This window comes from Micromesistius poutassou, assembly GCF_964030765.1.
Source record: "Micromesistius poutassou genome assembly, contig: SCAFFOLD_230, whole genome shotgun sequence".
In the NCBI taxonomy this organism is placed as follows: domain Eukaryota; kingdom Metazoa; phylum Chordata; class Actinopteri; order Gadiformes; family Gadidae; genus Micromesistius; species Micromesistius poutassou.
The window spans coordinates 30,195-46,435 of NW_028177491.1; the positions used below are offsets into that span (position 1 = coordinate 30,195).

General features: G+C 44.7%; 4 protein-coding genes and 1 pseudogene across 5 annotated transcripts; 3 read left to right on the plus strand and 2 right to left on the minus strand.

Annotated features, from left to right (window-relative positions):
- Nucleotides 1-10,737: 10,737 nt before the first annotated feature.
- Nucleotides 10,738-11,112, plus strand: LOC311376083 (histone H2B 1/2; the record flags this gene model as incomplete). The annotated part of the gene is made up of 1 exon (XM_084490973.1): nucleotides 10,738-11,112. The coding sequence occupies one exon, from the start codon at nucleotides 10,738-10,740 to the stop codon at nucleotides 11,110-11,112; it is 375 nt and encodes a 124-aa protein (XP_084347099.1).
- Nucleotides 11,113-12,116: 1,004 nt separating this feature from the next.
- LOC311376092 (histone H3.2 pseudogene) lies at nucleotides 12,117-12,527 on the plus strand (annotated as a pseudogene). Its single transcript has one exon. The product of its transcript is annotated as a histone H3.2 pseudogene (transcript).
- Nucleotides 12,528-13,523: 996 nt separating this feature from the next.
- On the plus strand, nucleotides 13,524-13,835 carry LOC311376081 (histone H4; the record flags this gene model as incomplete). Its single annotated transcript, XM_084490971.1, has 1 exon — nucleotides 13,524-13,835. One exon carries the CDS (start codon nucleotides 13,524-13,526, stop codon nucleotides 13,833-13,835), a length of 312 nt encoding a protein of 103 aa, XP_084347097.1.
- A 796-nt stretch (nucleotides 13,836-14,631) lies between these two features.
- LOC311376084 (histone H2B 1/2) lies at nucleotides 14,632-15,006 on the minus strand (the record flags this gene model as incomplete). Its single annotated transcript, XM_084490974.1, has 1 exon — nucleotides 14,632-15,006. The coding sequence occupies one exon, from the start codon at nucleotides 15,004-15,006 to the stop codon at nucleotides 14,632-14,634; it is 375 nt and encodes a 124-aa protein (XP_084347100.1).
- A 671-nt stretch (nucleotides 15,007-15,677) lies between these two features.
- Nucleotides 15,678-16,052, minus strand: LOC311376088 (histone H2B 1/2; the record flags this gene model as incomplete). The annotated part of the gene is made up of 1 exon (XM_084490977.1): nucleotides 15,678-16,052. The coding sequence occupies one exon, from the start codon at nucleotides 16,050-16,052 to the stop codon at nucleotides 15,678-15,680; it is 375 nt and encodes a 124-aa protein (XP_084347103.1).
- Nucleotides 16,053-16,241: the final 189 nt, after the last annotated feature.

Here is a 16,241-nt window from a genome sequence, read left to right on the forward strand (position 1 = left end):
TACGATATATATATATGTGTATATATATATATATATATACAGTGCAGAACGAGAATGTGGAGGGCCCCAATGACTGGGTTTGCCTTGGGCCCCCAAATGACTAAGTACGCCCCTGCACACACACACACACGGTTACCGCGGTAACCGCTGTAACCCGGTTACCAAACTGTGATGGGAGCCGCAGCCTCTGGTCCGTTCAGCGCGTGTTGCTGCGGTGTCAGCCGACCGCTGCTAAATTGCTTGTGCTTGTGTAGGTACAACACATGAAATGTTGCCACTTTAAAAATTACACCAAATTTATTAATGTATTTAGGAAGACGTAAAGGCACGTAAACATTAAAAAATATATAAAATAATTTACAGGTGTGTAAACGCCACTCAGAGGTGCACGCCATTTCCAAAATTGCAGAGGGTGTTTGCTAAACGTGCGTTTAGCCACCACTACAGCCCTGGTTACGTCTGTTTCACTGCACCTTTACTAGCCTGTCTGCAAAAAAACACGAAGATTTCCACTTCTGACCTCTCCTCGTTCCACAGTACCTCAGAAGTCCTGCGGAGGGCGCTGCTGCATCACAATCACGTTTCATGCACTTTAATACACTTTCATTTAATTTTTATATTTTTGTATATGACTAGTCTAAACATAGTTGACTCTGGTTAGTTAAGGTGCAGAAAAAACAGACATAACCAAAAAATAACCCAAAGATGGAGGTAAACCATTCCTAAATTATCTTCAGTATGTAGAGTAAGCCAATGGGCGAGAGTAGTCTAAAAGTCTTTTTTCGGTTTGTAAAATGAATGATGTACTAATACTAGCTAATCCTATCGCTATTGCTGGCTATTTTTATTTTATTTTCAGACTTTTTAAATGCCCCGAAGCTCCGTTGATCTTCTGAAAGGTTTCCCTCAGAGGCTGAAGTTCAGTTCAGTTTATTTTTGTCATTGTTACAGGATATCAACGAAATGTTGTTAAAAGTTGTAAAAGCACTTTCCACCCATTTCAGTGGAGGAATTGGACTCCCCAAGCAATGTTATACTTAAAAGGAGCAAGTAAGTTACATATTCATTTAGTATTTCGGCCTGTAGCATATAAACAAAATAAAGCAACTGTCACATATTTCTAACTGCATTTGAAATAGACATTGAGACGCCCAAAAAATGGACGCTATAGGACAGTGATCATGATTTGCCTCAATATCAGAATAACAACAATGGGTAAGCTTGTAAGCTTGTCCAGGCCCTGCAAGTCAGGATGTAGGCTATGAATCTGAATAAATAGTAGGTAGGTAATAGGTAGTGGCCATCCCCAAAATGCACCAGAATACAGGAAATCAACTCCACCAAATTCTTTTTTTTTTCTGGGGGGGGAGCCCCAGACCCCCCCCGTCTATCACTGCGCCCCACCAGCAATTTGTAGCACCAGCCACCACTGATGTCAATATTTAACCTATATAAACACAATGTAACACTGGCGCTATTTCTTATTTCACTGGCACTAACAGGGTATCTGCAGGTTTCAGCAAGTCAAATTTAAGACTTTTTAAGGCCTTTTTTAATACCACCTTGAATGAAATGTGACATATTTTAGTTGTAATATTCCCTTGTGATAAGGGAATATTACAATATATTACAACTAAAATATGTCTCACACAACCTCAGAGGGCAGTACTGAGCACATTTAACAAAGTTACAACATTTACACATAGGGGCAGCAACGGGCACACAGAGAAGCACACTGAACGGGCACACAGAGAAGCACACTGTCATCAATTGACTTTGATGACAGGACCCTTTATTGACTTTGCCTTGGAATTATTATTGACAGGACCCTGTCCGGGTCCTCCGATAGGAGGACACAACCTCAGAGGGCAGTACTGAGCACATTTAACAAAGTTACAACATTTACACATAGGGGCAGCAACGGGCACACAGAGAAGCACACTGAACGGGCACACAGTCATCAATTGACTTTGATGACAGGACCCTTTATTGACTTTGCCTTGGAATTATTATTGACTTTAATGACAGGACCCTGTCCGGGTCCTCCGATAGGAGGACACAACCTCAGAGGGCAGTACTGAGCACATTTAACAAAGTTACAACATTTACACATAGGGGCAGCAACGGGCACACAGAGAAGCACACTGAACGGGCACACAGAGAAGCACACTGTCATCAATTGACTTTGATGACAGGACCCTTTATTGACTTTGCCTTGGAATTATTATTGACAGGACCCTGTCCGGGTCCTCCGATAGGAGGACACAACCTCAGAGGGCAGTACTGAGCACATTTAACAAAGTTACAACATTTACACATAGGGGCAGCAACGGGCACACAGAGAAGCACACTGAACGGGCACACAGTCATCAATTGACTTTGATGACAGGACCCTTTATTGACTTTGCCTTGGAATTATTATTGACTTTAATGACAGGACCCTGTCCGGGTCCTCCGATAGGAGGACACAACCTCAGAGGGCAGTACTGAGCACATTTAACAAAGTTACAACATTTACACATAGGGGCAGCAACGGGCACACAGAGAAGCACACTGAACGGGCACACAGAGAAGCACACTGTCATCAATTGACTTTGATGACAGGACCCTTTATTGACTTTGCCTTGGAATTATTATTGACTTTAATGACAGGACCCTGTCCGGGTCCTCCGATAGGAGGACGGTCATCGGTCACTCCGCTGGTTCCCTGCTCCTCCTAGCTGTGTGTCCACTAGTTGATACCCGCGCAGTGTTGTCTGCCGACCCCGGTGCAGCGCGCGCTAAGTGTAGGACACTGCGTTAACTTCTTCACAACCTGCTCTAGACAGCTTTTTCTCTCGTACCAATTTGTTAGTCGGAGCGAGTCACTACATACGTTCACTAGTCACTACCGTCTTCTTGCTCAGGGAGACCTCGACACACAGCTAGGAGCAGGCGGGAAGCGAACCAGCAACCTGCCGGTCACCAGCCAGCCCGCTCTACCACCTGAGCTACTGCCGCTCCATGTTTTCAGTAAAGCCGAAAAGTTGAATACGTAAATAAATGTTAAATGGCCTAAATCAAGTGAAGGGATTCGAACAAAAGTTCAAAAGTAAACAATGTAAACATGCACACCATTTAAAAAAAGGTAAACTGTTTGGAAACAAATAAGGAACACGAGTTAAACAATAGTTAATGTTATAAAGTTGTAATACATTTGAGATAAAATATAGAATAGCTGAGCTGTTCTGATGAAGTTTGAAATGGTTGAATCCAGTCAGTGTCACAGTTAAGTGAGGAAGAAGAAAATGATGATGAAGGACTGTGTGCGTGTGTGTGTGTGTGTGTGTGTGTGTGTGTGTGTGTGTGTGTGTGTGTGTGTGTGTGTGTGTGTGTGTGTGTGTGTGTGTGTGTGTGTGTGTGTGTGTGTGTGTGTGTGTGTGTGTGTGTGTGTGTTTTGTTGTGTGTTGTTGACGTCATTCTTTCACATCTTGTTTATCGAGATAAGGTCCCAGAATGAGAAGGCTCATACCGCTGAATGTGGTATAAAACACACGTTTGGCGAAAAGGCACATTCATTCAGAGCAAGTTTTTAGAGCCGTAGAAGAAGTTTACTTTTACCTGTTTATAAAAAGCAACAGCTGAACAGAGGCGGGCAGAATCTCTCGGCGGCGTATCCTAGATATAAAGCTTAGAGACGCTCCGCGCATGTTATATACCATTCCTCTCCTTTTGTTTCATAGACGATAGACAATAGACCAAAACCTTAACCAAATAAAGTGAGTTAAAAGCGATCCTGTCTCGGCGGCCTTTCCTGGACTAAAATATCATAACAGAAATTTAAGACCTAAAGCACGCGATGGTGGGGGGGATCCCGCTGTATTACAACCCAAGCATAGCATGTGTGTCACTCAATGAGACTCATTCAAGTTTACTTTTTGTCTGTTTATTGAACATAAAGTGCAGTTTAACGGCATGTTTCCGACCAAATATCTAGCAAGAAAGAAGCCTCTCTACGTGTCCTTCCCGAAAAGTCCCGCGAGAAAAATAAATAAATAAATAGTCCTGCCTCGACAAATTTAAGACCTTGAGTTACAGTATTTAAGACCAGCATATGACATTTTTAACGAATTCAAGACATTTTAAGGCCTTAAATTTAGAAACATGAATTTAAGACTTTTGAAGACTTTTTAAGGATGCGCGGACACCCTGACTAAGAGGATTCATCGATTGGAAATATGATTATTAAGCATCGGGCGTTTGTGTGTGGGGATCAGAAACATGTCTTTTACTGTCTGTTCTGTGTTCGTCATTACATGGAGGTGAGTTTACACAAGAACGCAATTATTTTTCTAGTGAAACCACCGGAGAAGTGTGTGTGTGTGTACGCAGACGTCCACGCGTGGATCCTCTCCGGTCGACTCAGCTTCCACTGTGGAGGGAAGACTGGAATGAGTCACTTTGTCACGTTTGTCGGACAGGGTTAAATCCTTCATTCATTGAGGAGGCAGATGCGTACTTGAAGGCCGCAGATACATGCTGCTCCTCCTCCTCCGCCGTCGTAGGCGCGGTCCAGCGGCCAGCAGGTCCTCCTCTGGGTCCAGCAGGTCCTCCTCCTGGTCCAGCAGGTCCTCCTCCTGGTCCAGCAGGTCCTCCTCCGGGTCCAGCAGGTCCTCCTCTGGGTCCGGTCGCTCCGGGGTCGTGGACTCAGAACCTCTGGTCTCGTGGCGGGAGAGGAGAGCCATTCAGCCGCTGAGGGAAACCTTTCATTAGAGCGATTTGCGTCCGCTGATAATGGTTTAATCATCTCTTCATCATCTCTTCATAATCACTTCCTACCTGAGCAGTCCTGCGGAGGGCGCTGCTGCATCACAATCACGTTTCATGCACTTTAATACACTTTCATTAAATTTTTTATATTTTTGTATATGACTAGTCTAAACATAGTTGACTCTGGTTAGTTAAGGTGCAGAAAAACAGACGAAACCAAAAAGGAACCCAAAGATGGAGGTAAACCATTCCTAAATGATCTTCAGTATGTAGAGTAAGCCAATGGGCGAGTAGTGTAAAAGTTGAATACATTTTTCTGTTTGTAAAATGAATGATATAGGGCCTACTCATACTATAGCTAATCCTATCGCTATTGCTGACCTATTTTTATTTTTAGATTTTTTTTTAAATGCCCCTAAGCTCCGTTGAACTTTCATTCAAAAAGTAAAAAAACACACAAAAAAAGTGTCAGATTTGTAATCAAACCGGACATCTTTACACTGATCGTTTTAGACATGGATGATCCACTCATAGTTGCTGCGTGTATATGTATATGTCTACATATTGCTTCTCATGTTCAGTCGTCTACTGAATCCATCTTAATGCATTCCTCCACACTGTTCTCCTGTCAATATTGTTCATACTGCAGCCATCAGTATTCCTCTACCTGTGTACATTTTACTGCTGTTTACTTTACTGCTTTTCTTTGTACTCCTGGTTGGATGCTAAACTACATTTCGGTGTCTCACTCTCAGTAGCCTACTTGTACAATAGTAGAGTAATAGTAGTAGTGTAGTTTAAGCATTCTTGTTTAATAAAAGTAGTACTCACATGTTGAAGCGGACACCTCTTGGAGCCTCTATTTGCTCTTTTTGCCGGAGCCAGCCAAACAAACGAAGTCCACCAGTTCAGCGAGGAGGAGGACCACTTCGTCAAGGCTCCAACCAATTGGCTCAGTATGCAAATCCCACTGCATACTGACGTAGCCTAATGGAACAAACAGGGAGGGGTTATACCGTGGATCATATATCCCACTCGAGGGAACCTGCTCTAGACAGCTTTTTCTCTCGTACCAAGTTGTTAGGCGGCGCGAGTCACTACATACGTTCACCAGTCAGTCACTACCGTCTTCTTGCTCAGGGAGACCTCGACACACAGCTAGGAGCAGGCGGGAAGCGAACCAGCAACCTGCCGGTCACCAGCCAGCCCGCTCTACCACCTGAGCTACTGCCGCTCCGTGTTTTCAGTAAAGCCGAAAAGTTGAAGACGTAAATAAATGTTAGATGGCCTAAATCAAGTGAAGGGATTCGAACAAAAGTTCAAAAGTAAACAATGTAAACATGCACACCATTTAAAAAAAGGTCAACTGTTTGGAAACAAATAAGGAACACGAGTTAAACAATAGCTAATGTTATAAAGTTGTAATACATTTGAGATAAAATATAGAATAGCTGAGCTGTTCTGATGAAGTTTGAAATGGTTGAATCCAGTCAGTGTCACAGTTAAGTGAGGAAGAAGAAGATGATGAAGGACTGTGTGTGCGCGCGCGCGCGCGTGCGTGCGTGCGTGCGTGCGTACACATGTAGTGACTTGTAAAAGTGTTATTGACGTTATTCTTTCACATCTTGTTTATCGAGATAAGGTCCCAGAATGAGAAGGCTCATACCGCTGAATGTGGTGTAAAACACACACACCACGCGATTGACGTTTGGCGAAAAGGCACATTCATCAGCCGATTTACGGTTCTCATTACACAGTGTTCTTACTGCAGCCATAGTGGTAAACTACCACCATAGATCTATAATTATCACTATATCACTATCGACCAAACACATAACATAGACTTATATATGTAGACAGTGATCTTTAAATTACATATTCCGTTCCCCGAATAAAACCTGATATATTTTGTGTGGAGATTGATCGAGGTCAGGACCTCTGTGATTCTTTTTAGGCGACCGATTACGTAATTAGAGGGAGATGAACCGTGTTTGTGCTGCTGCTTTACGACTGCCCAATGCGGGAGCGGGATGTTCAAAGCGGGCGAAGCCGAAAGTCGTCAGCAGTCAGAGCAGAAGCAAGAGGACCCGGAACACTCACTGGTTATTTCTGGTCGGGAGTAAGAAGGTTCGTTAGTCCCCGGAGTTATGTGTGGTTAGTGTATTCTTTCTATTTTATTTTGTTCGATTTACTTTATTTTGATTTAATGCCATCACGCTGTTTGAAAACACAATGATTCAAGAGATTCATTGTTTTCACTTTCACCTTTTGTCTACGGCCTATATGTTATGTTGTGTCATTTCTGGTCATTTAATGGTGCCGTAACGCAACCCAAACCAGAACCAGGGCTTTTATTGTCTGTGTCCATCACACGACGGAGGTGAGTTTACACAAGAACGCATTTATTTTTCTGGTCAAACCACCGGTGAAAAGTGTAAGTGTAAGTGTGTGTGTGTGTGTGTGTGTGTGTGTGTGTGTGTGTGTGTGTGTGTGTGTGTGTGTGTGTGTGTGTGTGTGTGTGTGTGTGTGTGTGTAAGTGTGTGTTTGATACTCAACGTATCAAATCAGTATTAATACAGCTTAACATTCTGCAGAGTTTAAATAAAGTTGATTTCATCGCGATTAGCATGTCAATGCCATTGAAATGACACACACACACACACACACACACACACACACACACACACACACACACACACACACACACACACACACACACACACACACACACACACACACACACACACACACACACACACACACACACACACGCAATTGCCTGTGGCCCCGAGATTTCCAGGGGCCCCCAAATGTCTCATACAATACTGATTAAGAAAGTTTTCTTCGATTTAAAGCAATAATATTTTTTTAGTCTTAATTTGCGCGCTTAAAAATCCATAAAAATGCTTAATCTATCATGATCTTTTGACTGCCCCCCCCTCCCTTTGTAATTGTTATGAATTTTAGTCCAGGAAAGGCCGCCGAGACAGGATCGCTTTTAACTCACTTTATTTGGTTAAGGTTATTGATCTATTGTCTATCGTCTATGAAACAAAAGGAGAGGGATCGTATATAACACGCGTGGAGCGTCTCTAAGCTTTACATCTAATCGATACGCCGCCCAAGAGATTCTTGGCCGAGTCCGAGTTTTATAAACAGGTGAGTAGACTTCTTCTATGGTTTTCTCACTTCCTCTGTGTGTCCGTTGCTGCCCCTAGTGTAAATGTTTGTAACTTTGTTAAATGTGCTCAGTACTGCCCTCTGAGGTTATGTGAGTATTACTGCTTAATTTGTCAAATGTGCTCAGTACTGCCCTCTGAGGTTATGCGAGTATTACTGCTTAATTTGTCAAATGTGTTCAGTGCTGCCCTCTGGCGATTGTGAGGGGAAATTACCTCTAAACTATGCTCGGTGCTACTGGATGTGGCTATGTGAGAGTATTACAGTAAAAATGTATCACTAGGGAATATTATATCACTTTTTGTTCGGAAAACTACATAATACATTTCAGTTACATATGTAACCTCATCTTATTCCAAAAAAAACATCAATCAAATCACATTCCCATCAGCCATCCAGTATATTCCAAAGAAAATACCCCATAAACAAACTGTTTTCTCAAAAGCTTTTGTATTGATTTTGATAATTGTATCAGTAACATCAAATTGTCCACAGCTTTTATACACCATACGTTTGTTTTTTTCCTTCACCCTTCCCCAAGTCTCCCAAAGTCCAGCACCCAAAACCCAGACAGTCCAAAGCCCAAAAAACCACCAAAAAGTATTCCGCCAAAAAACACATAAAAGTAGTCCATTAACAATGCATTGTAGAAAAAATGGAAGGATCTCACCGGTAAGGCAGGCTCAAACAAATATACTCCATCGTTGTTGTCTGTATAGCGTGGCCTTCTCAGGAGTTTGGTGGGGTTTTAAGATTTCAGGATCCCTCCTTTCCTAAACTCACCACCCTTCTCCTTCGGCCATCCCAAACATTTTCCCTTTGTTCAACTGCTTCCTGGTACCTGTCTGTAACTCCTCCCCTTGCCCCCTAAGGTCACCTAGCTTAAAGTCCCAGTAACCTTTTTGTCATGTCCTCCCAGCAAAAATCACATGTCGCTGGCATTATTATGGCTTTTCCACATCGGCAAACACACACACAAAACCAATTAACATGTAACCCAAAACATTATTTAACCTTGCAAGGATTTAAAACTTTATGTTAACTGGGCACTGTTTTTTTTTACATACAATTTGTACCATTTCTTTCAAACACTTATAACGTCATGTGGCTGTGTCACACCTTCTCATGCAATGGACTATTCCATGTTACTGCGCATGTGCAGGCTTGATTCAGGAAGACAGTACCAAAACAAACTAGTTGGCGCGGGTTGAGAAAATGAAGCAGAGTTATACGATATATATATGTGTATATATATATATATATATATATATACAGTGCAGAACGAGAATGTGGAGGGCCCCAATGACTGGGTTTGCCTTGGGCCCCCAAATGACTAAGTACGCCCCTGCACACACACACACACGGTTACCGCGGTAACCGCTGTAACCCGGTTACCAAACTGTGATGGGAGCTGCAGCCTCTGGTCCGTTCAGCGCGTGTTGCTGCGGTGTCAGCCGACCGCTGACGTTCGCCTTATTAAAGACGTCCTGATCTGTGGCGGTCCTCCCCCCCCTCCTAACTCACCCCTCAACTACCTCTTACCAACTCACCCCTTATCTCCCCCTGACTCCTCCTGACTCCTCTGTGGGCGCGGCGCTGACCCTCTCCAGGAGGGGGAGCTGCAGCGGCTGACGAAGCAGGAGCTGCTGTACCAGAAGCAAATATATAAATAATCATTACCTTTTGAAACGTGTAGCTGAAGTCTACATTCTTACTAAATCGTTATTGTCTGCATTAGTCTATCTACCGTATTTATCTATATCGGCCTTCTGTCCGTGCGTGTGATACCGCCCCTAAAATATGGATGTTAGGAGTCAGAACTCATTAGTATGTAATTAGTATGTATGACAATTAGCAAATCTGTTGAATGGATTTAACAATTAGGTGAAAGATTTAGATATAAAATGTAGATTTATATATAAAGATTTAGATGTAAATAAGATTTAGCTTCAGATTAAGCAGTTAGAATATAGATTGAGATATAAGATTTTGATATAAAAATGTATATTTAGATCCAACATATGGTTCTAAATTTACATGTGTGGAAAAAGTTGCATGAGAATTGCAGTGGATTTTGCACGGGTGTTTATTGGCTAAATCTGGGGGAAAATGAGCAAAGGTCGAGCCGAGTCTGGACAAAGGGAAGCACGTTTTTGAGCAGCAGAAGTTTACGAACAGAACCACATAATTATCAAGGACTTACTAACCTTACTGCAGATGGAGTTCAGTTACTTTTACGACGTGACACCACGGTCTCGTCGACATGCTGAGATGCCCGTACACCTAGTGCAAATGATTGTTGGCATAAAGAATTAGTAGAAATGACAAATGCCTAGCAACCAAATACAGCAGAATTCAAAATACCCGCGCGGTAAATGTATTCCTCTGGGACGTAGTTATGAACGGTCAGAACAAGCTGCCTCGAATCATTAAACTATAACTGCTTTAACAGAGGTTGCAATTTGAAAGGATGGTATAACAATGTTACTGAGTCATTCATGAGTGAAAATATATTTACGATTTGAATGGTTTCCTATAGTAATGTTTTATGTATGTGATGTTAATAATTAACCGCTCAGAAGACACCGTGGATCTAACTAAGAAACTAAAAAACATTTTTTACATTTATTGAACAGTTCCAGTCATACACTGATCTAGTAACTATAATGATCTAGCTCCACAACAAAGGAATTCGGTGCCGCGTAATCCAGCCAATCACACAAGCGGAACAGCACATGCTGATTTGCATGCGCCTCCTATAAATTCGGTTGCAAAACTAGTCTGCCCACATTCGCATCCAATCGCATCATGCCTGAGGTAGCAAAACCCGCGCCCAAGAAGGGCTCCAAGAAAGCCGTCTCCAAGACGGCAGTGAAGGGCGGCAAGAAGCGCCGCAAGACCAGGAAGGAGAGCTACGCCATCTACGTGTACAAGGTGCTGAAGCAGGTCCACCCCGACACCGGCATCTCCTCCAAGGCGATGGGCATCATGAACTCGTTCGTCAACGACATCTTCGAGCGCATCGCCGGTGAGGCCTCTCGCCTGGCCCACTACAACAAGCGCTCCACCATCACCTCCCGGGAGATCCAGACCGCCGTCCGCCTGCTGCTCCCCGGAGAGCTGGCCAAGCACGCCGTGTCTGAGGGCACCAAGGCGGTGACCAAGTACACCAGCTCCAAGTAGACTTCACCTTCAACCAAACAAACGGTCCTTTTAAGGACCACCCAAATACCACTAAAAGCTTCTCCTTTCTTAAACTCCAATCTATAAGCTATATAGTCTCCGTTATATTACTCAAGGCGTCGTCACAACAGACGGGAGGGACCAGTGTGCAGAAAGCATAAAACACTGCTAAGAGTGACTGGTCTGTATTCTACCGTTAACCCCCGAGGCCGGGATCGAACTCTATTTACGTACCAGGTGGGTTCCCCGTTGATGAAATAAGACTACATGTCTTTGAAGGGATTTATTACAGGTCTGAGTTGTAAGCGTGTAGATTTCATTCCACCCAAGTTCTTATGGACTTGCTGGGCCACGCGGCAGGCTGGCAGATGTCACTTTTAGGATCTCTTACTGTTTTCCCCCGTTAGTGAGTGTCTTTGTTATCGGCGTAGGGGAGATATCAATATAGATATCAGCTGACCTTTATTAAGAGTCTCTGTATTGATTATTACATATATTACAGTTCTTTCCAACAATCCTGCTTTGTTTGTCTCTGCAAGGATGAACAAGGGAGGGACTGCTTCTGTTCTTTTGTTATTCACGTTTTCTTTCGTATACTATATAATACTCGTCCCACCGTTGGTTCAGGGCGATCGACGTATGGAGACTGCTCCTCATCCAGCTACACTATAGATTATTCAGTTTAAGTCTGTACCTGTGCTGTATTACATACTGGAATAAACCATCTATTCGATCCTCTGATCCAACCTGTCAAGCTGCCTTGATTTCCACTTCAAGAATTACTACTACGGCGGAAAAAAACAGCACAAAAACATTAGAAACAAGCTGAACTCTAACGCTGTTGTAATTGTAAATGAATGATTCCAAAAGGGGCGTGTTTCCCCCCCCCCCCCCCTCTCTCTCGCAGAGAGACCAATCATCGTGGGCGGTTCTCCGGGACTGGCTATATAAGATCTACTCGGCGCGTTGATTCCTTACCTTCGATTTGAAGACACCCAAACGACATGGCCAGAACAAAGCAGACCGCTCGTAAGTCCACCGGTGGCAAAGCCCCCAGGAAGCAGCTCGCCACCAAGGCTGCCCGCAAGAGCGCCCCGGCCACCGGCGGCGTGAAGAAGCCCCATCGTTACAGGCCCGGGACCGTGGCCCTGAGAGAGATCCGTCGGTATCAGAAGTCCACCGAGCTGCTGATCCGCAAACTGCCCTTCCAGCGCCTGGTGAGGGAGATCGCTCAGGACTTCAAGACCGACCTGCGCTTCCAGAGCTCCGCCGTCATGGCTCTGCAGGAGTCCAGCGAGGCCTACCTGGTTGGCCTGTTCGAGGACACCAACCTGTGCGCCATCCACGCCAAGAGGGTCACCATCATGCCCAAAGACATCCAGCTGGCCCGCCGCATCCGCGGAGAACGCGCCTAAACTGACCAACTTCCAAGTCCCCCCAACGGCTCTTTTAAGAGCCACCTACATACTCATAAGAGCATTCCTCGTTGCGAAACCATAGTTAAATAGCAATAAGTACAGATTTGTTTTATGTGCACAGCATGTGTAGATGTAGTTGTCTTGAACTTTTTAAGCAAATAATCAATTTCTACCGGTCGGATGTTATAATAATATGGTGGGGCCCGCATTTTTAAGCGCACTCATTCGATAACTGAATATGATAAACGTAGCCTGTATTTCTTTGGATCACTAACATCACATCTCTGATTAATCGTTCGATCTGTTTTTGGGGAAGACGAGTGTTTAGTCAACCGAAGTGTATTTAACCAGAAGTGTAAGATGCATCGTGTATATATAATATATGTACATATATTATGTAGGTATATATAAGTGCATAGGACAAGATAAGTACACAATAAGAAAATGTAGAAATAAAGTCCCCTTGAATTGTATAGACATGTATTACATTTTACATTACATTTAGCAGACGCTTTTATCCAAAGCGACTTACAATGAGTACATTTGTCATAAGAAGTGAAACAATATATCGCTGTCGGTGCAGTAAAGACGTTCATAGAACCAAGTGCAAGTACTGACAACCGCCAGGCTGACCCCATTCCCCGTACACAGCAGTGATGGCTAGCTACTGCAGATGCTACTAAGTACATGCTACACAACATGCATGCACAACACAATTAAGTACATGCTACACAAGTACAATGAATGAATACAACCTGCATTAAGTGTGTTCATCAAGTGCCAGGACCTACAACAAACAATAGTGCAACAGACAAATAATGAATGAATGTGTCAACTTTCAACTGCGTCAACTTTCCAGCCACAGTTGAACAGAGGTAATGGGCGTGGTCTGTAGAGGAGCTCCCGCCTTTCGTCTCCCTCAGGTCCGCAAAAAGCCTTTATAATGAACAAGCCTAGCGCTGACAAGTCACAGTTTTCTGACAAACTATAATCATGTCTGGTCGCGGCAAAGGAGGAAAGGGACTCGGGAAAGGAGGCGCCAAGCGTCACCGTAAGGTTCTCCGTGATAACATCCAGGGCATCACCAAGCCCGCCATCCGCCGTCTGGCGCGTCGCGGCGGAGTGAAGCGTATCTCCGGCCTGATCTACGAGGAGACCCGCGGGGTCCTCAAGGTGTTCCTGGAGAACGTGATCCGTGACGCCGTCACCTACACCGAGCACGCCAAGAGGAAGACCGTCACCGCCATGGATGTGGTCTACGCCCTGAAGAGGCAGGGGCGCACCCTGTACGGCTTCGGCGGTTAAACCATCTGCTCCTACACACAACCCCAACGGCTCTTTTAAGAGCCACCCAAATATTTGAAGAAGCTCCTTTTACAATGCTGTCGAACCTTGTATCAAACGTGCTTCAACTATCAATGGGGTGTATATACAAAAAGTGTATGTACCTTTTAACAGGGAACTAGTAACGGGAGAAGGATGAAAAGAGCACTCAACTTTCTTTCACTCCTATTTTGAAAGAGGAGCGCGAGGAGGCATTACCAACAGATCGACGAATCATCAAACCACTCACCATAGTAACAATATGAAATTGGCATTTCAAATGAATTGTTTACCCCAAAACAAACCCGATGTATGAATGAATTGTTATATACAACATGTCACATACGGTGAGGGGCTGCATTTAGCATTAACAGATAATACATGTGGTATTAGTGATTGTAGCTATGCTACTACCGTGGCCGTGAAGTGACCCAGTTGCAATGGCGAGCAGCATGGTTTCTTTCCGAGCCAGTAGCGCGTAATTGGAGAGAAATACGAGGCAGAAGAAATGCAGTCCTGCAATTGAAGTCATACAAAAATCCAGAAGCTAGTCACCCGAAAATCCAGATCGCATGTGATTCTGATGACCGTCAGGTGGGGGCGCCCTACCTCATGCTATTTAGGAACTAAATTAAGACGTTACAGATACGTTTAGCCTCAATTCGAACGCAACTACTACACTGACTGAGGCATTGTCATCTTACTGTAGCGAGGAGAAGCTCTTAAGAAAGCATTTGGGTGGTCCTTAAAAGGACCGTTTGATGGTTGAAGGTGAAGTCTACTTGGAGCTGGTGTACTTGGTCACAGCCTTGGTGCCCTCAGACACTGCGTGCTTGGCCAGCTCTCCGGGGAGCAGCAGGCGGACGGCGGTCTGGATCTCCCGGGAGGTGATGGTGGAGCGCTTGTTGTAGTGGGCCAGGCGAGAGGCCTCACCGGCGATACGCTCGAAGATGTCGTTGACGAACGAGTTCATGATGCCCATCGCCTTGGAGGAAATGCCGGTGTCGGGGTGGACCTGCTTCAGCACCTTGTACACGTAGATGGCGTAGCTCTCCTTCCTGGTCTTGCGGCGCTTCTTGCCGCCCTTCACTGCCGTCTTGGAGACGGCTTTCTTGGAGCCCTTCTTGGGCGCGGGTTTTGCTACCTCAGGCATGATGCGATTGGATGCGAATGTGAGCAAACTAGTTTTACAGCCGACTTTATAGGAGGCGCATGCAAATCAGCATGTGCTGTTCCGCTTGTGTGATTGGCTGGATTAGGCGGCATCGAATCCCTTAATGTGGACAAGAGGAACTAGAATACACCAACGTTCTATAACCGTTGGACAATATCAACTCAGAACATTAATACAGAGAATATTAATAAAGGTCATCTGATATCTATATTGATATCTCCCCTACGCCGATAACAAAGAGGTTCTCACTAATGGGAAAACATTAAAATATCCTAAAAGTGACATCTGCCAGCCTGCCGCGTGGCCCAGCAAGTCCATAAGAACTTGGGTGGAATGAAATCTACACGCTTACAAATCAGACCTGTAATAAATCCCTTCAAAGACATGTGGTCTTATTTTATCAACGGGAAACCCACCTGGTACGTAAATAGAGTTCTATCCCGGCCTCGGGGGTTAACGGCAGAATACAGACCAGTCACTTAGCGGTGTTATATGCGTTCTGCACACTGGTTCCTCCCGTCTGTTGTGAGGACGCCTTGAGTAATATAACGTAGACTATATAGCTTATAGATTGGAGTTTAAGAAAGGAGAAGCTTTTAGTGGTATTTGGGTGGTCCTTAAAAGGACCGTTTGTTGGTTGGAGGTGAAGTCTACTTGGAGCTGGTGTACTTGGTCACCGCCTTGGTGCCCTCAGACACGGCGTGCTTGGCCAGCTCTCCGGGGAGCAGCAGGCGGACGGCGGTCTGGATCTCCCGAGAGGTGATGGTGGAGCGCTTGTTGTAGTGGGCAAGGCGAGAGGCCTCACCGGCGATACGCTCGAAGATGTCGTTGACGAACGAGTTCATGATGCCCATCGCCTTGGAGGAGATGCCGGTGTCGGGGTGGACCTGCTTCAGCACCTTGTACACGTAGATGGCGTAGCTCTCCTTCCTGGTCTTGCGGCGCTTCTTGCCGCCCTTCACTGCCGTCTTGGAGACGGCTTTCTTGGAGCCCTTCTTGGGCGCGGGTTTTGCTACCTCAGGCATGATGCGATTGGATGCGAATGTGGGCAGACTAGTTTTGCAACCGATTTTATAGGAGGCGCATGCAAATCAGCATGTGCTGGCGCATGTGTATGATTGGCTGGATTACGCGGCACCGAATTCCGTTGGGAGTTGATTTACAACAGCGCGCGGATATTTTTGAAACGCCACTGTCCTGAATGAATAGTCGCC